The sequence below is a fragment of the Panthera onca genome, chromosome B4 (assembly GCF_046562875.1).
Source record: "Panthera onca isolate mPanOnc1 chromosome B4, mPanOnc1 haplotype 2, whole genome shotgun sequence".
In the NCBI taxonomy this organism is placed as follows: Eukaryota; Metazoa; Chordata; class Mammalia; order Carnivora; family Felidae; genus Panthera; species Panthera onca.
In genome coordinates, this window is record NC_138345.1 from 72,837,664 (window position 1) to 72,860,737 (window position 23,074).

The 23,074-nt window shown below is 39.7% G+C and overlaps 2 protein-coding genes and 1 pseudogene across 4 annotated transcripts in view; 1 reads left to right on the forward strand and 2 right to left on the reverse strand.

The window, feature by feature from the left end:
* Nucleotides 1-7,158, reverse strand: part of SCAF11 (SR-related CTD associated factor 11) — a 68,134-nt gene extending 60,976 nt beyond the window's left edge. For 2 of the 3 annotated variants that reach the window (XM_060657873.3, XM_060657871.3), the window contains exon 1: nt 6,928-7,157. The gene's annotated coding sequence lies outside the window, so the exon portion shown is untranslated. Of the gene's footprint in view, nt 1-6,927 lie in introns of all 3 variants that reach the window. The other variant, XM_060657872.3, reaches the window with a different exon arrangement.
* The window catches only part of LOC144616990 (uncharacterized), a 126,703-nt gene continuing 110,627 nt past the window's right edge, over nt 6,999-23,074 (forward strand). Inside the window, exon 1 of the mRNA XM_078450527.2 lies at nt 6,999-8,558. Within this exon, the coding sequence (XP_078306653.2) occupies nt 7,253-7,570 (318 nt within the window). The 5' untranslated portion in view covers nt 6,999-7,252 and the 3' untranslated portion in view covers nt 7,571-8,558. The remainder of the gene's footprint in view (nt 8,559-23,074) is intronic.
* LOC132695363 (large ribosomal subunit protein uL13 pseudogene) lies at nt 16,406-17,010 on the reverse strand (annotated as a pseudogene).

Consider the following 23,074-nt stretch of genomic DNA (forward strand, 5'->3'; position numbering starts at 1 on the left):
AAGGGCAAGGGTCTGTTTCATTCCCAGACCTAAGAGACACATAGATATCAACAAACCTGGATCACAAGATTATCGGTAGGGAAAATGCTCATCCAGCAATAAACTGTGACATGTCTTTGCACATTTAATACTCAAATACCAAACCTCAGTACATTTTAAAAATTAAAACCACCTGATATATCTTTGCACATTTAATCCTCAAAATACCATACTACAGTACATCTAAAATTTTTAAACACCACCAACATTGAACGTTAGTAACACTGCATTAAAAAGGTTTGAAAATCACTAAATGGAGTTAACTTAAGGGTATAAAACAACAGAGATGGAGATAGCTACTATTACCACTAGACTTAGGCAAATGTTACTTAAAAATTAAAATAGGTGAGGACACTATTAAGTCACCAATAAAAGGTGACAATCAGTATATGGGACAACTAGAATGCAAAGCTAGGTCGAATGGACTATTTATTTTATGTTTATATTTATTCTGATGTCTATTTATTTTTGAAAAAGAGACAGAGCGTGAGTGGGGGAGGGGCAGAGAGAGAGGAAGACACAGAATCTGAAGCAGGCTCCAGGCTCTGAGCTGTCAGCACAGAGCCTGATGCAGGGCTTGAACTCATGGACCATGAGACCATGACCTGAGCCAAAGTTGGACACTTAACTGTGACACCCAGGCGCCCCTCCAAAGAACTATTTTCACTTTACTGTCAAAATTACGTTAAGAAGATTCCCCTAAAAGTACATCTGAGAACTCTCGGATAAAAGGGAAAATAAGGAGGAAGATTAGTCTTATCGCTAACAGAGATGTGAGAGTCTCAAGAGGGTTTAAATTTTAAAGTGAGAACATATCTGATCATAATTTTCATTAAAAGTTTTGGTGTGATAATCTTTTATAGGAACAATAAGTACAATCTTTAAGAAACATATCTGTATGTTGGTTTTCTCCCTGGAGGTGTTGGGAGTCCACATTAATGAGCAAGGTGTCCATATGTAGGATGGTGAGGAAGCCCAGAGTGAGGTACTAGATAGAAGTCAAGCAGAATGGTGACATCCTCAGTATGAACTATCTGAGGAACCTAGAGTGAGGAATGCATCTTGGCACAAGAAATCAGAGCCTAAGAAGAGTGAAAATGATATTCACAGGAGAGAAAGCAGCAGTGGCAACAGAAATTTGGCTACATTTTGGTGACTGATCCCAAGGATATTGGGAATCAGGTTTCTCCTTGTAAGAGAAGAGAGTTATAAATTTGGAAAGGGAGAAAACAAGAACAAATGCTAGAAAACAAACACGTTTTGAAATTGGAAAAATTGGTACCAGCTCATGGTTTTCTATATACAGACACAGAAATATATACATCACCCAAATCTAGGTTTTCTAAATACCTTTCACTGAAAGAAACCACTCCTTGGAGAAACAGCTGATTCTATGGCTACAGCAGGGAAAGTATGTACAAGGTGAACCTGGGACATTTTCTTGCATCAAACGGTAAGGAAGTGCTCAAAGCAAGTCAAAACACAGAAACTAGCTGGAAGGGGCTTTCAGTAGCCAAACTGGGACATTTTGAGAATAAATAGCAAATGTGATAAAGATTTATAAAGTTTCAAAATACTTCTCCACAAAATACTTATTAATTACTAAGAGAAGGGGGGAAAAACTTTAGTGAAGAAGCTTGGGAGAATTCATCTAACTCAAGTGATCAAAGTGTACATCATCAGCGATGGCACAAACTGAAATCATATGCCATAGGATAGGATGCAATGAGAACACACAACATCATTACTGAGACACTCTTGCCAAAAAACACAATTTGAATCCAACCATGAGGAAATATCAGGCAAATCTAAATCGAGGGACATCTAACAACAAAACTAACCTGTAATCTCTTGAAGTGTCAAGGTCATGAAAATCAAGAAAAATCTGAGGGATTGTTCTAAGTTGAAGGAGTATAAAAGGACATTACAATTAAATGCAATACAGAATTCTGAACTGGATCCTCCTGTTTACAAATGAAATTACTGTGGAAACTGACAAAACCTGAGCAAGGTCTGAGAGTTAGATTGTAGTAATATAGTGATGTTAATCTCCTTATTTTGATATATTTTATGTAAAAGAAAGTCTTTATCTTTGGGGTGATGAGAAGGCATCGGCAGCTTACTCTCAAATGGCTAAAGGTTTTAAAAAACTTATTTGTATTGTACTTGGGACTTAAGCAGGATGGGTGTCTGCAACTTATTCTCAAATGGTTCAGAGGAAGAAAGTTCTTTGTATTCTACTTGGAACTTTTCTGAAAAGTTTGAAATTGTTTTAAAAAAAGAAAAAGATTATCTACAATATTCATTTATAGTACCTAAAACTAGCATATAAGTAAAATGGTACTCCCTCCAAATGAAGAATATGTGTTTGCACCTCTTCTTATTGTAAGTAAAGACTCTGCTTTATTATTTATGGGATTCTCAATGACCCACTATATATACCCACTGTCGAATACAGTAACCACTATTTTGTTCCTCGGTCCCACTGGCCATATTTCAAATTTCAACATTTCAAATGCTCAACAGCCACATTAGCTACTGTATTGGCAGCAGACACACAGTATTTCTATCATCACAGAAAAGTCTACTACTAGACAGCACTGACCTAGAGTTTGAGAGGCCAACTAATATAATGAGTAACTAAAGGCCCAAGAGTCAGATGGAGTGGAGTATTTCTTAGCAAGTCATTAAACTTCTCTAGAGCTTCAGACTCCTTTCTGTAAAATGGATCAATACACCCAACATTTCAAGGCTACTGAAAAGATCAAACGAAAATTTATGTAAAATGTCTAAAACAGAGTGATTGGCACACAGCAAATATTTGACAAACATTAGGTCTCTTCTGTAATGTGGGCAGATAATTTCTTAACCTTTGATATCAGTACTTTTACATCTAGTTAAGCAATTACAGGAGCATCAGTTTGAAAATAAGAAGCTTACTATCCGGCTTATTAAAAAGGCCAATGAGCTTCATACTGGTAAATTCAATGAAAAATCTTAAGCTCTTACATTACTCAACTCTCATCAACACTTGACCCTACTGATTACTCTCCCCTTGAAATACTCTCTTCCTTTGGTTTCTACAATACCACACTCAACTCATACTTATTTGACCTTCACAGTATTCTTTGGGAGCTTACATTCCTTCCTCAAACTTTTTATATTAGGGGCCACTGTGATTCCATTCTAGTTATATTCCCTCCCTTAGACAATTAATTCCACCTATAGTTTCAACTACTTATATAAATGACTTCAATTTTCTATTTCCAGCTGATACCTCTCTTCTGAAATTTAGAACCATATTATCTAACTGCCTATAAAAATTTCCACCAGAGGTTCCTTAAATACAGTATGTCAGAATCAAAAGAACCTTGGTCCTTATGTGGTATCACCTTCCACCCAGCTGTTTACCTCTGAAATTTCTATCTCCCTCACTTTGGATCCATCAACAGAGGGCTGGTGACTACAAATTTCATTCACTTTTGCCCACCTCCAAATCAAGCTATCCTCATCTCTTCTGGACACTACTATAAGAGTCTTAACTAATTTTCCCACATCCACTCTTGCTGCTTCTCCTCCCTTTCAAAACCCATCACCATAATCATAATTCTGCTTTCTGTAACTACCAAAAATAAGTATAATTTGGCTTCTAAAAGACAGCATTTTAAACAGTAAGATAGTTATACCACTCTACCCTTAGCAAAGTATTCTTAGTTCCTTCTATACCCTGATAAATCAGTTCCAAGGTCACATTCTGTCATCCTCTACTTTAAAAATATGTCCCCTGATCTGAACGTAAATCATGGATAAAAGTAACTTAGCAGTTTATGCAAAAGACTGCATAAAGTTTCAAACCACAATTACTATTTTTATTGCTTTAATGTCTCCAGCTGAAAGCAGGTTAATCTATTAAATATTTACTAAGCACCTACTATGTGCCAGGCATTGTTCAGGTGTTTGGGGACAAAACAATGACCCAAAGTGACAAATCCCCTATTCTCACAGAACTTGCATTAAAGCGAAGAAGAAATACAATAAATTTAAGATAATAAATTATACAGTATATTAGAAATTGATAAATGCTATGGAGAAAATCTGGCTTAAAAAGTGGTAGGAAACATGGGAAGGTCTGCTGTCTTACAGAGTAGTCAGAGAAAACTCTCAGTAGCATAGTGGAAGGTGACTGGACAAAGTGAGGTAATCAAATCAGAGAGGAAGAGGAGACGCGAAACACTCAGAGCCTGGTAGACCATAAGTACTATGCATTTTACTATGACTGAGAAGGGAAGCCATTTGAAAAGAGAAGTGACATGATTTGACAAGTTTCATCAGGATCACTCTGGCTGTTGAGTGTTAAACATCATAGGTAAACAGAAGTCATAGTGAGACTTTTTCGGAAACTATTTTGCAAGTGAGATATGATGGTGTTGTTTTTATATTTGTAAAACTTTATGTACCTAAGTACTAGAAAGAACAAAGTCACAACTTTAAAAAAAGACAACAATGACAACACAAAAATGAATCTTGGGAACACCAAGATTTTAACTCTGAGCTCTACTCAGTACTAATACCAGTTAGTACAATTCAGATGCAAGATAAGGTGCAAAGCTATTCATTTATTCTTTCGGACAGAGACCATAATTAACAATTTAGGTTTTGAGCCTCTTTATTTCACTGCACTAGGTAAGTCAAGATCCAATCTACATCACTAAAACACCAGGATAGATGGTGGCAGAGCTTCCTAATGGGAAGTTCCAATGAAAATTATTCTAAGGTTGACTCTTTTTATTACCTCTACATATGCCAGTCTCTTTAGTTAGGTTTTACAACCACCTCTCACTGGTGTACCTAAAAAGTTCAGTGATAAGTCAATGAGTAGTATGATACTGTACTCTCCTCCTACTAAAACATGCTACTAATGGTGGATCAACAACATCATGTAACTGCACTGTTTCATCCTATCTCTAGTTAATAGCACAGCTTTTCAGGAAAAATGCCTAGCCACACTGCCTCGTGCCCAAAAAATAATGCGGAAGCTGAGTGACCCCTGAAAAATTTCAATTTTAACTCATGGACTCCAATAACAGCACATAAAGATGTACCCCAAAAATCACCCTTAAGATTTTCTCCATGACACGTTTCAGGCAGCATATTTACAAACAATTTTCTATTCTTTTCTACAGTTTTATACCCTCATGACATACTGAACAATGTTTTTGCAGTGTGAGTACACAAGGAGTAAGCAAACGACCAAATCTTAGCCCACCAAAAATCTTAAAATGTACTCAAATTCTCTGGTAAAAAGGTCACCATCTGAAGTAAAACTGAATGATTATAAACATATTTGCAAGCACTGAAAAATATTACAATGAAAAAGCGGCAGCTACAGTAAGAATTACAAATTTGAAAACCCATGTTGCATAAACACAATATGAAGTAGATTCAGATTATCCTTAAGAGAATAAAACAAAAAAAATCCAAAGACAATTTCAAAATTTCATCTGCCCAATAAAACAACAAAAAAATAAAAGTCCCACAAGCTTTTTACTGCAGCTCTTAACCAATAGCAAAGAGGTGAGATGATTAAGCTAACTGCCAAAGAAATAGGAAGGAGAAAGCAATGGTCTGGAAAGAGACTTGATTCTTATCAAAATTTTAATACAATTACCAATAAAATTCAAAAACAGCAATTATTTAAGAATGTTTTGCCTTCAATATTCTGCTGAGGTAAGTAGTCCTATGCTTGAGTTAACTTTTAAAATGAAAATTACATCTATTAATATGCTTTTTCCGTAATTCAATGAAAATTCACAAATTGGGAAAATTTAACATCACCATCTACCAGCCAAACATTAAAAACTTTTCGATCAGTTTTGCTTAAATATCTCAGTTCACTGTTGGTATGATAAAAGATGTTAATTAAAACGTAATCCAATATTAATGATAATCACTCAACTCGTAGACGCTGTCAGAAATACGCTACAGAAATACGCTGGGGGTATTTTACAATTCACAACATTTGAATCTCTGAGTGTTTTCATCAACTACTTAAACCAGGTGTTTACTTTTAAAACAATTTTCAAAATGCATATGGGTGCGAAGACAGCCAGCAATCTGTAAGAAACGTCTTTAATGGTTCAAAATTCCTAGGTGAGACGAGGAGCGACTCATTAAGCTAAGTTTAGATCCGGCCCTTTTGTGGTCAGCCCAGGAAAAGGGTTTAAAAATTGTGGGGGGGGGAGAACAGTTCGAAATTCAGGACGTGGGGTAAACGCCGATGCCTAGCAGCACCGGCTCTTCCCTATTCGCGCACTGAGAGGTCACGACGTAGTAAAGTTTGGTTTCACAAGCGGGCTTGGACACTATTGACAAAAGCAAAGTCTTCCAAGTAAAGCGAACTTGGGGGTCGGAGAGCGCCCGGAAGCCCAGCCAGACACGTTTCCACTGCAGGGAGGGGGTGCCTGTGTGGCGACTCGGTCGTGGAACCTCTAGCCTCAACACCCCCCCACCACCACCGCCACCACCGGACCCCGCACCCGGCAGGGGACAAGCTTCGCCGGCTGAAGCGGCGGGGAGGCGGGTAGGCCACAAGGAGGAAATGGGACAGAGTGTGGACTGTGAGGCGGCGGCGGCCGAAGCGGGGCCTCCCTCGCGGGGTAGCGAGAAGGAAGGGGGGCCCTCCCCGCCGCAGCTTCCCCTGCCTCGAGAGGCAGCTCCAACTTTCCTCCAAGCGCAGGACGCCGCCTGGGCCGCGCGCGATTCCGAAACTTTGTCCGCCCTCCTGTCGCCCCGGGCCCGCTCCTCCGCTCTGCGCCGCCCCGTAACAGCCCCCACTTCGCCCGGACAGCCGCCTGAGCCCATCCGCCCCCGGGGTCGGCCCGTGTTTACCTCAGGCCGAGGTCGAGGCGCTTGCTCCGGCGGCGGCGGCGGCCCCACTGCAGGTCCCTAGGTCCCCGTCACGACGCCAAGTTCCCCAACATGGACTCCTTCGTCCGCTTTGAGTTGTTCCGGGGGCCGCTGGAGCGCCGGCTCTACCGGCCGGGTCGGGAGGTGGCGGCGGAGCAAGGAGCGGACCCGGGCTGCGCTGCTCCGCGCGACTTGCGCCACCGCTGCTCCCCCTCCCCCCGCCTTGTCTGGCCTCCTCCCTCCCCTCCCCGCGCGTGCCCTCCCCCTTTCTCCCCCTTCGCTCCGCTCCGCTCAGCCGCGCCGCCACATGTCGGCGCGCTACGGTGACGACGGCGGCAGCAGCACCCGCAGCCCTCTCCCTACTCGCTTGTTGGGCCCTGCGCGTACCGCTGCAGCGCTCAACCGGACCACTGGGGGGCGCTGGCAAACCACCCTTAGCGACGAGGAACGTGGCGGGCGGAGTGACGTCACGCGGCCTGAGAGCGGGAGGGAGGACGGCAGCGAGTGGCGCGGGCTTCTGGGAAACGTCTTCCGCAGGCTGTCATCCTCCCACTCGGCGGAATCTGCGCAGGCGCAGTGTGTAAGGCGCTCGAGTTGGCGCTGCTTTGGCGGCGCAGTCGGCTAAGACGCCGTGGACAATGAAGGAAGCCCTTGGGGACCTGGACGTGAGATGGTTTGCGTGGCTTTTGCTACCCTATCTTTATGGTAATCTGATATTGAAGAATGCTATTATGTTGTTTGGCGGTGGATTGAGTTTTCACCCAGCACCGTTGCCCACCTAAAATACACCCTACAGGGAGGTTGAAGTGTCCCTAATTTGTAAACCCAAACTCTTTTTTCTTCCTGGCGGGCATTTAAAAAATGCCTAGGGGAAAGGTTCTCCCTGTGGCTCATCGAGCCTAGGATATCCCCTTATCTTAATTCCCACAACGAAAAATTAAAAACTTGATTGTGATTAGAGGACCTCCACTTTGTGGTCAGACAATGACGTGATCATTCAATAATTTGTCGGGACCTGCGACGTGGAACATGTGTGCCTTGTTTATTTCCCGTCGGGTCGTTAGATCTTTGGTTTTGCCTCAGAAACACCTTTACACTTTTTCAAAGCCACTGACTTCAACCTCGTAGTTTGGCGTACAGTTTCTGCACGCCCCTCACTGCTCTTCCCGCGCCGGCATCCACCCCTCTTCTTCCAGGTGGCCCTTCCAGTCCGGGGCCCCCGCCGTCGTCCAGCTAACAGCTCCCGCGGGAGGCGGCCAACATGGTTTACCTCAGGTCCCAGTCACATCCAGCCTTGCGGCTCGCATCTTTCCCTGCTGCCAGCCCCCTTCCCTTTCTGTGCGCAGTGCGCTTCCTTAACCACGCCAAGCCTTGCCCAGAATGACAATCCTCCCCGCTTTCTCGATGCCCCGCCGGCTGGCCACTTCGCCGCCCTCGCCCAAACCAGGCCAGTTGCCGTGTCCTCCCCACCCCCCAGCTCCCCGTACTGTGAGGGTCGCTTCTATGGCACCGTCATCCTATGCACCGTGTTCGGTCTGCTCCGTGTCTGCCCCACACTGCCAATGTCTTACCACTTTCACAACAACAGCTCCTGGCACAGTGCCTGTCACTCGGTAAGAACTTGGTAAATATTGCTGGAGGAATATATGAATAGCAGCCTTGTGTCTGTTTCAAAGTCTTTGGAGTTTTACAATGATACAAGGTTTGGGGATTTTGATGGGCTTCGCTGTTTGAAAAATTTGAGGGAACCATGATCTAGAGGAGTTAAAATGGTTTTTTCTGATGGTAGAACAAAATTTTATCAAACCCCTTTCCCTGTCACTATTCTACAAGCACTGTAATGAGCCATCCAACAGAATTAGGGTGTAGCTTTGTCACGTACACATGCACATCTTCAACCGAGAGAATGCGACCCCCCCCCCCCCAGGAGTGTAACTTCAGATGGAGACTAATGGGGCAACATTCTTCTGTAGGTATTTTGTGAAAATATATTTATTTGTTAAGAAAGTGTTCGTCCTTAAGTTTAATTAAAGGTTAAATGATAATATCTGCCAATAGAAAACTATAAAAAAAACAATAGCACTATACCATTTCAGCAAAACTAAGCAACATGAATTGGGGTTTTTTTTCCCCTCCTGGGGCCATTTCCTCTTTATCATTTTATTTTCATCATGATAAGTGTACTCATTAATCCCTACCCACCTCCCCTCTGGTAACAATCAGTGCTCTATACTTAAGAGTCTGTTTCTTGGTTTGTCTCTTTCTCTATGCTCTTTTGTTTTGTGTCTTAAATTCTACATTTGAATGATATCAAATGGTCTCTGTCTTTCTCTGACTTATTTCATTCTTTTTTATGGTTGAATAATATTCCGTCGTGCATATATATACCACATTTTCTTTATCCACTCATCCAGCAGTGGACACTTAGGCTACTTCCATAGTTTGGCAATGGTAATGATGCTGCAGTAAACATAGGGGTGCATTTATCCCTTTAAATTAGTGGTTTTGTATTTTGGGGGTAAATACCCAGTAGTGCAATTCCTGGATCGTAGGGTAGTTCCATTTTTAATTTTTTGAGTAAGCGCCATACTGAACAACATGAATCTTTTGATCTATTTATTCTCTAGCAGATAATTAATTTCCACTTTTTTACAGTTGGCTTCAGGTATTATGTAAGCATGTTTTAAGAGAAAAATGCTCTTAATGCTAGTGCACGAGTGGTTTCTACTTTCATGTGCAAACGGAAAAGAGGGTGGTTGTTTGTAATAGGCCATCTCTTGCCTCCCCAGGGAGAAGACTATGTGTATTTCTGTACATGCAGCATCCTCCTAATTATGTTTGCATGTGACAATTTGTTACTCTCTCTGTGGTTCCAATACTTTTTATTTATGATATAATAAAGAGATATGGAGTTTTAAATAAATGATAAACTGTAAAATGCAAGAGTAAAGATTGATATACCAACCATCACTGTCAACATTTAAAATTTGATTATAACCATAAATTACACAAATGATACGCATCATAAAACAACCTTCAACTGAATGCCCAAATGGCTTGTTGTATTTTACCTGGCACTTAAAATATCAAACATGTCCCACAGCAACAGAAACCCATACTGGCATCTTTAAAAATAAAGGGTAATCAGTGTATTGATTTTGACAGAGCATTACCAGAGATAACTGCTATAATTAATTTTACTACTATAAGTTGAATGCAAAATAAAATTGAAATTAAGAAGTAGAATCACTGTGTAAAGACACTGAGTTAAGATGGAAACATGACTCCAATATGGACTCTCACTTGATACCTTTGCAGTTTTGAACAAATTGCCTAAGTTTTTTGGTCCTCAATTTTCATATCTATTACAGTGGAAATTTTTATTTTAATGATCTCTGTGGCATTTTTATAACAGGAGTGTTTGAATTCCAAGGGTGTACGGTTTAAGATTCTTATAAGGAAAAAAAATACATATATATATATACACACACACACACACACAGTATCTTTGTAGGGAATGAAAAATACATGCCATGGGGAAAAGTTAGTTTACAGGAATAAAAAAAAAAAAGGGCAAACGGTTTATCCCTGTTTTCACAACTGTGAAGAATTTTAATCAAAATGATACTGATTACCCATTTTCTATGTGGAATTAAATTTATTTCAGCACTAATCAATTGGGCGTCTACTATGTCAGAGGTGCTGTGAGGTGGTTATAGAATGAATGGCCAGTGTCTCAGATATAGTTTAGTGGGTACAGATAAGACAAGTACAAAAACAAACTAAGAAACAATATAAGTGTCATAAAAAGAATAAAAACAAAAGGGCTGGGTGGGAAAAGGAGTGTCAAATGAGGGAGAGAATACAAAAAGGACCAAGGACAATTTCATAGAAGACCAAATCTGAGCAAAAACATAGGTATTATTCCATATTGAAAAGTCCAGTTTCTCTCAGGTTGGTCTCCCATTCCCCACAGCACCTCTTACCATTTTTTGCGACTCCCCTCAAGTCTCAACCTCATAGTCACTGCCGCGGAGCCCCTCAACCCTGAGCCCAACAAAAGATCTCACCATAGCCTTTAACTTCCTCACCTTCTTTCCCTATCCCTACAAAATCTGTCTCTAACTGTCCACATTCACGCACACTTGTTTTCCTCCACCACGGAGGAAGTGCTAGGTGTTGCTTAATGCTTGGCCTTCTACTTGTGTTGTAGATCTGTTTTTCCCAGACTCTGGGATTTATAGACCATTAACATTCCTAACAGTTTAGGAACCTACACAGACAGGGCTGCTAACTTTTTAATCTTGATGAATAACAGTATACATTTTCAAAGTCCTCCCATCTCTTATCACCTGGATTTCTTTTTTAAAACATGCACTTTCAACACTAAAGAACTAAATTTTTATTAACTGTGCTGTTTATTTGCATTTCCCCGTGGAACAGTGGAGCTATCACAGTCTTGGTACTCTCGGGACTCTGCTCTGAAATGGATCCTCTCCATCCCCTCAGGGCCCACCCTATGGGTTACTCTGTCTTCAATATTTTCAATCTCTTCTTTACCGGAGATTAACTTCTCTTTCTTCTCTCTAAATCTAAAAATGGTTTATATCTAAGACTACTTCCTCATTTCACTTTCTACTCATTTAAAAGGTAATAAGCATTCATTTTAACAATTCAGACAACACAGAAGTATAACAGTATATTCAGAAGCAAATAAAGAAAAGGATAGTTTTCCTCTCCCCATCCCAATCCTAGATAAAATCAGTGTTAAAAGATTAATGATTTGGGGCACCTGGATGACTCTTAGTTTTGGCTCAGGTCATGATCTCATGGTTCAATTCATGGGATCAAGCCCCACATGAGGCTCTGCTCTGACACCGTGGAGCCTGTTTGGGATTCTTTCTCTCCCTCTCTCTCTGCCCTAGCCCCGCATTTTCTCTCACAAAATAAATAAATAAACTTAAAAATATTGTTTCTCTCCATACTTTTCCCAATGGTTATAGAAACACATACAAATAAAGGTTTTGATTTTTATAAATAATGAATCAACATTTTTCTGCACCTTTTTCTTACTGAAGCGTTTATCATGGGCACTCTGATCTACCTCATTCTTTTAACTAGCTGCACAATAAACAATGTGCCATAATTTTTTAAGCCATTCCTTTATTAGTAGATAATGTAGATTTGTCCTGATTTTGTACCATTATAAACAATGATAGAATGAGTATCCTTATATGTGTATCTCTTTTAAACTGTGCAGTTTCTTTCTGCAGAATCAAATCCTTAAAGCGAGATTGTTGAGACAAAAGATATGTGCACATTTTGATAGATACTGCCTGTAGAGGTTATATATGCATTTTGTTTGCTTGTTTTGACACCCAGTATCCATCTCCCCTTTTTCTGGTAACAGCACCTCATTATCTTTAGATGAATTAGTCTTCCTCTATTAATCTGTGGATTTACAAATGGCATGGACTCCTCCATTGTCTTCTCTATTTGGTCACTAAGAGTATAATAGCACACTTTATAGGTATAATATTCTACATTTCAGGGATGGGCACATGACTCCATTCAGGCCAATAAGAATTAGATTAGGGACTTTTCTTCTCTGCTATATTGTTGCTATAAGTATATAAGCTCTATTTGTGAAAAGAGACCTGTACTGAAAATGATTTTCACTCAGAGGAAGACAGAACTAAGACATGGAAAGAAACTAGATTCTAATGATAACATTCAAGTAGATTCCATCTAGCTATGTCTAGATTTTCAGTTATGTGACTCTGTAAATAACTTTTGCGGGGGGTGAGTTGGGTTTTCTGTTACTTGGGACCAAAGATGTCTCGAGTGAGACACTGCCAGATTACCTCTAGAATTACTGCAGTTCACATGCCAATCAAAAGGTAAAAGAATGTCTATTTATCCATCTCTTGCCAGGACTGAAGCATGAATCTTAAACGTTTGTCAATGTAATGTGCATTAAATGCTATCTTACTGTTACTTCAATTAGTGTTTCCCTGAGTACTGATAGGGCTGAACTTTTTTTCATGTATTTTTGGGTTGTGCGTATAGCCTTTGTATGTTCTCATACTATTTGTATTCATCTTTTTCTGGTCTTTTTATAGGATTTTTTTTTGTCAGAGCTCTTAACCCTTGGTGTTCCATATATGTAGGTACTATTTTTTATCATAATCATCTTTTGACTTTGTTCATGGTGGCTTTTGTCATAAGAAAGTCATAATTTTTATACTGTCAAACTCGTCCATTCACTCTTAAACCCACAACAATTAGGCTTATGTCACCACCACTCCATTGAAACTGCTCCTCAAAAAAGTCACCAGTGACCTCATACTTACAAGGTGCAACAAACTATAGTCCTTAGCAAGCAGCTGTTATCTTGTATTGACTGCCTAGTGTATACCAGGCTCTGTGCTAGGCATAGGTGGTATAAATAAGATACTGTTCTTGCCCTTAAAGACTTGACAATTTACTGCAACAGTCAAGCAAGTGAAATATTTCAATATGTAATTGATGCTGATGTTGAGTTTGTGTTATAGGATGAATTGTGTCCCCCCAAAGTTCATGTATTTAAGTCCTAATCCCTAGCACTTCAGAATGTAATTGTATTTGGAGACAAGGTCTTTAAAGAGGTGATTAAGTTAAAATAAGGTCCTTAGGGTAGGCCCTAATCCAATATTACTGGTTGCTTATAACAAGAGGAGATTAGGACATAGAGATGTATGCATGCAGAAGGAAAACCCTGCAAAGGCAGGAGAAGATGGTCATCTAAGCTAAGGAGAAAGGCCAACGTCTTAATCTCAGACTTCTAGCCTCTAGAACTGTGAGAAAATAGATTTCTCTGCTTTAAGCACTCTGTGCTGTGGTACTTTGTTATGGCAGCCCTAGCAAATGAATATATCTGTCTCCATAACATCCCTTCCATCCCTCCCCATCTGTGTGGTTGTAGAAGGCAAAGATTAAAACATACCAACAATTCCAGGAGTGAACTGATTATTTTAAAGCACTCAAGGTAATCCCATACCTCTTGCCAGTAAGTGGCTTAAGAAACCCAGCCTTTGACCAATTTGTGTCTCTGAACCTTGAATTGCTAGTGACTCTGAGAAAGATTTTTCCTTATTCTTTAAATAAAGCTACTAAAAGCCTGTTCTCTTTCCATTTGGAATGTGAGGGCTGAGAATATAAACCCTGGAATTACTGCAGCTACTGTCAATGTGAACAAAGCTAGCTCTAGAATAATGCTGATTTTGTGGAAGGCAGAGCAGAGAAATGGAGCAAAACTGGGTCCTTGACATCATTAATCCACTGAATCAAATCAATCCTGATACCTGTGCAGTTATGTGAGCCAATAAATCCCCTTTTTATTTAATAAATTTTGATTTTTTACAAAAGGTCTTAACAGTTATAAGGTACATAGGGAAGGGGAACTTCTCACAGGTCACATTCCCTAGGAAATACACTTTGAGATGAAGGCTCAGGGACAGAAATTTCATTGGGGAGTGCTCTTGGGATCCACCTGTGGAAAGAGTAAAGGAAGTAAGATTGAACAGAGGAAGAAGTTGTGTTGTGATGCAATCCAGCAAAGACCTCAGCCTTTCTACAGAGAGCTCTGAGGACTTTATGCTTACCTCAGTGACCAGTCATTTTGTCTGAGCCCAGAAAAGTAATCTTCTTGAGCTTACTTGAACTTGAAGTAAATTCTGAAGTAGGATTCAGTTGAAATCTATCATCCTCCAATACTTCTAGAAGCTGGTGGAATGATTTCAGTCCTGGATGGGGAGATCTCTGCAGTGTACCATGATATCCATGACCATCAACCTGTTTATATATATAATACATTCTAGGAGAATCTCTTCCAAAGTTCTATCAGATCTCTTTTCCTGGAGAAATTTATTAGAAAAAGCATTGGTGAGATTAATTACAGCCCTTAAAGCTGTTCTTGGGGCCATAATTGAGGCTGATCATCTCCTGTCTCTGCCACCCATTCTAGATTCCCCTCACCCTCTGCTTGTCAAGGTAGCTTATTTAGTGCAATGACCTAGACCCTCTTCCCTCAGAGGACTTAGCCATTGATCACCAAGTCCTTCTCAAGTTGTGGCTGTTGCACTTATCCATGTACTACCTAAGTGATCAAGTGGAAACCAAGATACCCAAATGGATTACCTGAGTATGAAATGTATTCTTTCCTGTCTCTATTGCATAACAGCTGTCCTACTGAAGATCAAGTTCAATTATACTCTCCTGCTGGTTTCTTGGAATGAAGATCCTAAAGTGACCAGGAGTAGCTGGGGTTTAATGGGACTTTTCCTGAGGTTGCCAAAACCTCTAACCACTGTGGAAAGAAGGTTAAAAATCCCGCAAATGAATCTCTGGTAATCAGTGTACAGAAATATTCCTACTTGCATGCTACAGCTACTGCACCCATGTATTCTCCATGTTGGGAACCCTGAACCATATAATGAATATCAATTTAGAGTTTACCTTGAGTCCTGGAGGATGATGTCCCTCCTCACAAGGTATCCTTTGCAAGCTAGCACCTCAGCTGAATCTTCCACGGGTCATTCCAGTGCTCTATGAGTCTAGCAGTTTGTCTAGATGGTATAGTTATGAAAAGATCAGTGGATCCCATATACGCACTGCTATACCAATGCCCTGGTCATTGGACCAAACACTTTAAATTCTCAGTAGTACTAGCTAAGACACTTCAGCAATAGGTCTAACTTGGAATATGTTTATATTCCAGTCAAGATAGATTGATACTACTTCCAGGGTGGAACAAGTCCAGTGTAGACAACTTGCCACCAAGTACCTGGTAGGTCTTCTAAAGGGATGGTGCCATATTGTGGGCCAAGTATTGATTGGTCTTTGTTGCTGGAAAGTCAGATATTTGACAGTGACAGTAGATAGATAAGCCTTGGTAAGTGGGAGCCCACGCTATTGGGCCCATGTATAATCTCCATTCCTGTCTCCATTCTTATTGTGTGCCTGTTGTACCAATACTGGTGTAACTAATGGCAGAGACTCAGTGATGTTATCTGGACAAGTTATTGTTTCTTGTTGTTGTTTAGTCCCTCTTCTGTAATGGATGCTCTCTGTTGGGCATTAACATGTGAAACAAAAATCTTCACATCTCATATCCACTTTTATAGATTCATCCGTACGCCTCTTTCCCAGACCCCGTTATCTCTTGTCTTTCTCCCCACAGACTCTGACCAAGCAGACAAGCCTTTTGCCAGCACCCATAACTTTCTACTCAAAGTAAACTATCAGATGCACAAGTCAAAACTCTGCCCACTTAAAGGTATTCTCCTCTCTGCTGTTTTCAGGGCCACTCCTAAGTGGCTGCCTGTGGCACTTGGACATTGGGATGGCCACATTTAGGTCCCCTACATCCTAGGGTACCAATGGAAGAAATGAAGGCCAAGCCAAGCATGAGAAATCATCTTTATTGGACCCAAACCAGGAGTTCATAGGTCTTGAGGACCTCTTTGTATTTGTCAGTTGTGTTCTCTACATTCTTCTTGGCCTGTTTCTCCTGCCTCATGAATTACCACTTTTTTCTATAATGAGTTTTGGCCTTCTCCTTTCTCTTCTCCTCTAGGGTGGCTATCATGGCCTGTACTTCCAGGAGAACTTGCAAGCCAGGTGCCTCAGGTAGGCAAACTTCTGAGTGGGCTTCAGATGCACAACCTTAGGCAGTAAAAACCACCATCCACTTTTTCTTATGAGGTAGGGGTGATGGCGCCAGGAGTGGGATCCTGTTAAATACCCTGAGGCAGTCCAGGGTGGCTGGACCTTACTTGGCCTTGAGCAGCAAAATGCCTTGTACCGTTCTTTCAACAGATGTAGCTAGGGGACTGGAAGAGGTAGGGCCCACAGGATGAATTGGTGTTCATGCATTTGTGGAAGAAGACCAAGTATTGCAACTTGTTTCTGCAGAAATTGCCAGAAATATGGATGCCCTCACAGTGCATGACTACCAACCTCCTGCCTGGAAGTCTTAGCCATCAGGCTCACTTGACAACACAGGAGATGGCCTTGGCTATCCATGTACCATGACTAGCCCCAACACCATCTTTGGCAGCTGCCTGGGAAAGGCCAGTAACTATTCAATGAAAGATAGTTAAGACTCCAGGGGTGCCTGGGTGGATCGATCAGTTGAGCATCCAACTCCTGATCTCAGTTCATGATCTCATGGTTTCTGGGTTCAAGCCCCACGCTGGGCTCTGTGGTGAGTGGAGCCTGCTTGGGATTCTCTTTCTCTCCCTCTCTCTCTCTGCCCCTCTGGTCATGTGTGCTCACTCTTTCTCTGTCTCTCTCTCTCCTTCTCAAAGTAAATAAAAGATAAACTTAAAAAAAAAAAAAAAAGCATTTAATTCTCCATTGCAGACAATAGGACCTCACTCCAGAAACCTAGGAATCTATGTTGTGATTCTCCCATTGGGACTTGCCATAAACTTTTAAATTTATGTATAGACAAGAAAGTTCAAATATGCAAACACATAAAGAGAAAAGCAAAAACCCTTATAAATCTCATCATTAGAGACAATTCTTATCATCAACATCCTAGTGAGCATCTTTTTAGATCTTTTTCTATTTATTTACATAAATAAAACTACCTATGTAATTACTGTTGTGCAATCTGCTTTTGATTCAACTATGTCAGCAAATCTAGATATACATCCTTCCATTGTTTGGATATATCATAAATTGCTTAACTAGCTTGTTGTAATGAGTTCTTAACTGGATGGTACTGCCCTCTAGAGTATGTTTCGTGTATAGAGTGTTTACATATTGAAATACATATTTTGTTACTAATTGCTTTCCTTTTATTTCTCTTTAATATTACAGTTAGTATATTTCATTGTAGGTATCTATGACTTTCATTTTAGGACTATAAATGAAGTGTTAGCAAAAATATTTATTTTAAAAAGGGGACTGAGTTGGCTAGGGTTAAGCATTGTTTATAGATAGAGTATTTCCAATTTTTAATGTTACAAAGCATGCTCTAATGAACATCTATATGCCTTCATCCTTTGGAGTAGGTTTGCTACATTAAAGGGTACGTATGTTTAAAATTTTGACACATTGCACTAATTTACCATACACCAACAGGAGATGAGAATGCCAGTTCCCTCATATACTACCCACCAACAGCAGTGTAATCCTGATGTCTGTAGAGGTTGCTCTTTTCATAAGGGCTATATAAAATTTTCTTAAAATTCATATTTTAAGGGCACCTGGGTGGCTCAGTTCGTTGAGCATCCATCTCTTGATTTCAACTCAGGTCATGATCTCATAGTTTGTGGGTTTGAGCTCCACATCAGGCTTTGAGCTGACTCAGAATGCTTAGAATTCTGTCTCTCCTCTCTCTGCCCCTCCCCAGCTCACTGGTGTGTGCGCTTTCAACCACTTTCTCTCTCAAAATAAATAAATAAACTTAATTAAAAAAAAAACAACTCATATTTTATGGGGCCCCTGGGTGGCTCAGTCAGTTAAGCATCCGACTTCAGCTCAGGTCATGATCTTGCGGTTTGTGAGTTAGAGCTCTGTGGGGCTCTGTGCTGTCAGCTTGGAGCCTGGAGCCCACTTCGGATTCTGTGTCTGTCTCTCTGCCCCTTTCCTGCTCGTTCTCTGTCTCTCTCTCTCAAAAATAAATAAACATTAAAAAAATTTTTTAACTCCTGTTTTACACTCTAGGACAAATCTAGAGTCTTCCTCATGATTCTGAAAGTTGTAGGAACTTACTTTATTCCTAGTCACTTCTGGTTTTAATTTCTCACTTAACTAATTTCTCTTTCTCTTCTGTATTTGTTTGCTTGCTTGTTTGTTTCTTAGTAACAGCTATATTGGGATATACGCCACACAACATACAATTCACCCATTTAAAGTATACAATACAATATTTTTTGGTATATTCACAGAGTTATGCAAGCATCCCCACAATCAATGGGGATGATTGTGGGGATATTGGGGATGATTAAGCACATTGTTTTCATCACCCCCTTCCCCCAAATCCTATACCCACTAGCAGTCACTCCTCAGCTCTCCAGCCCCCCAGTCCCAATCCTTTAGACCTAGGCAACACATGTAACACTACTTCTTCTTTTGTTCTTTTAAATTTTATTTTGTGGAATAATATTCTGTCATATGGATATGGCACATTTTATTTATCTGTTCATCAATTGATGGGTATTTTGGTTGTATCCACTTTTTGGCTATTATGAATGATGCTGTTATGAATATTCATGTACAAGTTTTTATGTGAACATATGTTTTTACTCCTCTTGGGTAGATACTTATAAGTGGAATTGCTGGGTCCATATGGTAACTCTGTTTAACCATTTGAAGAACTGCCAAACCCTTTTCCAGAGAAGCTGTACCATTTTATATTCCCATCAGCAGTGTATGAGGATTCCAATTTCTCCACACACTCAACAATACTTGTAACTCTGTGCTTTTGATTACAGCTGTTCTATCGAGTGTGAATTTGTATCTCATTGTGATTTTAATTTGCCTTTCTTTGATAGCTAATGATGTTAAACATCTTTTCCTGTATTAATTTGTCTGTATATCTTTGGAGAAGTGTCCATTCAAATCATTTGCCTATTTTTAATTGGGCTATTTTTCTATTATTGAGTTGTGAGCTCTTTATATATTCTAGATACAAGTCCTTTATATTTTATCATATATTTGCTTTGTAAATATTTTTCCCACCCTATGAATTATCTTCACTTTCTTTTTTTATTATTTATTTTTTTTGAGAGGTGTGAAGGGGCAGAGAGGAAGGGAAAAAGAGAATCCTGAGCAGGCTCTGCACTGTAAGCATGGAGCCCGATGCAGGGCTCCATTCCATGAACATGCAGTCATGACCTAAGCTGAGATCAAGAGCTAGACACTTAACTGACTGAGCCACCCAGGCATCTCTTATCTTTTATTTCTTGATGGTGTTCTTTGAAGAACAATTTTTTTTTAAATTTTGATGATGTCCAATTTATCTATTTTTTTCTTTTGTTGCTTGTGCTTTGCTGTCATATCTAATAAACCATTGACTAATCCAATATCACCAAGATATATACCTATATTTTCCTGTAAGAGTTTAATCGTTTTAGCTCATACATTTAGGGCTTTGATCCATTAATTTTTGCATGTATATGCATAAATTTTATGTATATGCACCTTCAATCTTTTGCATGTGGATATCCAGTTGTCCCAATATCATTTACTGAAAAGACTTCCTTTCTTCATTAAATTGTCATGGCTTCTGTGTTGAAAACCAATTGACCATAAATGTGCAGGTTTATTTCTGAACTCCTCGATTCTATTCCATTGATCTTTATGTCTGTCCTTATGCCAGTTGATCTTTTGTCTTGATTACAAATAGCTTTGTAGTAAGCTTTGAGGTTGGAAAGTATAGGTCCTTCCACTGTGTTCTTTTTCAAGATTCTTTCGGTTATTCTGGTTCTCTTGAATTTTCTTAAGAATTTTAGGATCAGCCTGTCAATTTCTGCAAAAAAGGCAGTTGGGATTTTGATAGTGATCAGGCTAAATCTATAGATCAGTTTGGGGACTATTGCCATTTTAACAGTATTAAGTTTTCCAGACCAGCACATGAGATGCCTTTCCATTTATTTAGATCTTTAATTTTTTTCAACAATGTTTTTATAGTTTACAGAGTATAGGTTTTGCCTTTTTTTTTTTGTTAAATTTATTACTATTATTTTTTTGGATGCTATTGAAAATGGAATTGTTCTCTTTCATTTTCGGTTTGTTCATTACAGGTATATAGAAATACAATTGATTTTTGTGTATTGATCGTGTATCCTGAAATTTTGCTGAAAACATGTATTAGTTCTAATAGTTTCTTAGTGGATTCCTTAGGATTTTCTGCATACAAGATCATGTCATCTATGAATAGAAATAGTTGTACTTCTTCCTTTCCAATTTGATGCCTTGTATTTCCTTTTCTTGTCTAATTGCCCTTGCTAGAATCTTCATGACACTCTTGAATAAAAGTGGTATGAGCTTACATCCTTGTCCTTGATCTTAGGAGGAAAGCATTCATTGTTTCATCATTAAGTATGATGTTAACTGTAGGTTTTCATAGAAGTTTTTTACATTGCTGAAGTTCCTTCTCTGTTTAGTTTGTTGACTACTTTTATCATGAAAGGGTGTTGGATTTTGTCAAATACTCTTTTTGAATTTATTGAGACAATCATGCCATTTTCTCCTTTATTCTAATGTTATGGTATATGAATTGACTTTTTAGATATTAACCACCTTGCATTTCTAGGATAAATCCATGTGATCAGGGTGTACAGTCCTTTTTTGTGTTGCTGGATTCGGTTTCCTAGTTTGCCTCTGTATTTTGCAGTTTATTCTTTATCAGTGTTCAGGTATTAGCCCAAATATAGGGCACAGCTGTTTCTCATTAATTTTTCTCCAAATATCACTGTAGTGATCATTTCTCATTTATTCTGGTACCTAGAATCTGAATTTTGTGAGTCCTGATAGGGATCAGGAATTAGAACAATTCACTTTTGCAATCTCCCTTGTTGCTATAGCAGAGGCATATGATCAATTGGAAACACTTAGTTTGTATATAATTTGGGATCTAATGACACTAATAGGTTAAATTCTCTCACTGTTGCTCTCTCTCTTTCTCTGCACACTGTTAAGTGTTTCCCTATCAGAACCAGGTTTGGATATGATTTGGGTCTTTTTATCAGCTGCTTACTCCCAAGCCTAGTTCTCAAGCCCTCCTAGTGCTTTGATGAGCTGCCCAATATCCTTGTATTAAAACCCTTTATTATTAATTCAACCAGAGTCCATTCTTACTAACATTAACTAGTAGATATAGGCAAGGCATTACTGTTACTTGACTTGTACTACTAATTTAGGAGATTATGATAGTTATTGCATCAAAGAACCATATAGGAAATAATTTAAAATTGAATATTTGACTTCTCTTTTTTAAAAAAGACCCTTGGCCATTTCTCCTAACACAAGCTCTAGCTTTCCGCAAGTGCTTTATTCCATTCTCTTTATTTTTAATTCTTCCTACCACATCCCAAAATTCCTGTTCATTTTTTAAGTAGAGACTTTATCTAATTCTGCTTTCTCCTGCCAATCCCAGATAAGTTATCAAGATCTTTTTGTAAATAAAAACAGCTTTTTTCTTAAGACAAACCAGTCACATAATTTTTTTCATTCCATCACATTGGATATTCCATGTTTTATTGTAACAAATGACAGAGTAACAAAGGATATTACACTTGTAAAAACTTGCATTCATTGGATTATTCCATTTTTTTATTTAAAAAGCTCTTTTTAATGTTTATATTTGAGAGAGAGACAGACAGACAGACAGACAGAGTGCAAGTTGGGGAGGGCAGAGAGAGGGAGACACAGACTCCGAAGCAGGCTCCAGGTTCTGAGCTGTCAGCACAAAGCCCAATGCAGGGCTCAGACTCACAAACCGTTGAGATCATGACCTGAGCTAAAGTCGGATGCCTAACTGACTGAGCCACCCAGGCGCCCAGGGGTATTCCATTTTTTAAAATTATTTGGAGGGGCGCCTGGGTGGCGCAGTCGGTTAAGCCTCCGACTTCAGCCAGGTCACGATCTTGCAGTCCGTGAGTTCGAGCCCCGCGTCGGGCTCTGGGCTGATGGCTCAGAGCCTGGAGCCTGTTTCCGATTCTGTGTCTCCCTCTCTCTCTGCCCCTCCCCCTTTCATGCTCTGTCTCTCTCTGTCCCAAAAATAAATAAAAAACATTGAAAAAAAAAAATTTAAAAAAAAAAAAATTATTTGGAGACTAACATTTCCTTTGGAAATTGCCTGTGATTTTACTCCTTTCCCTATCGGAATATTTGTCTTTTTCTTGTTATTTTGTGAATTTTTTTAAAGTTTATTTCTTTATTTTGAGAGAGACAGAGAGCACATGTGTGTATGTATGCACTTGCATGGCAGAGGCTTAGAGAGAGAGAGATAGAGACAATCCCAAGCAGACTCCACACTCAGTGCAGAGCCCAGTGGGGGGCTGGAACCCATGAACCGTGAGATCATGACCTAAACCGAAATCAAGAGTCAGACACTTAATCAAATGAGCCACCC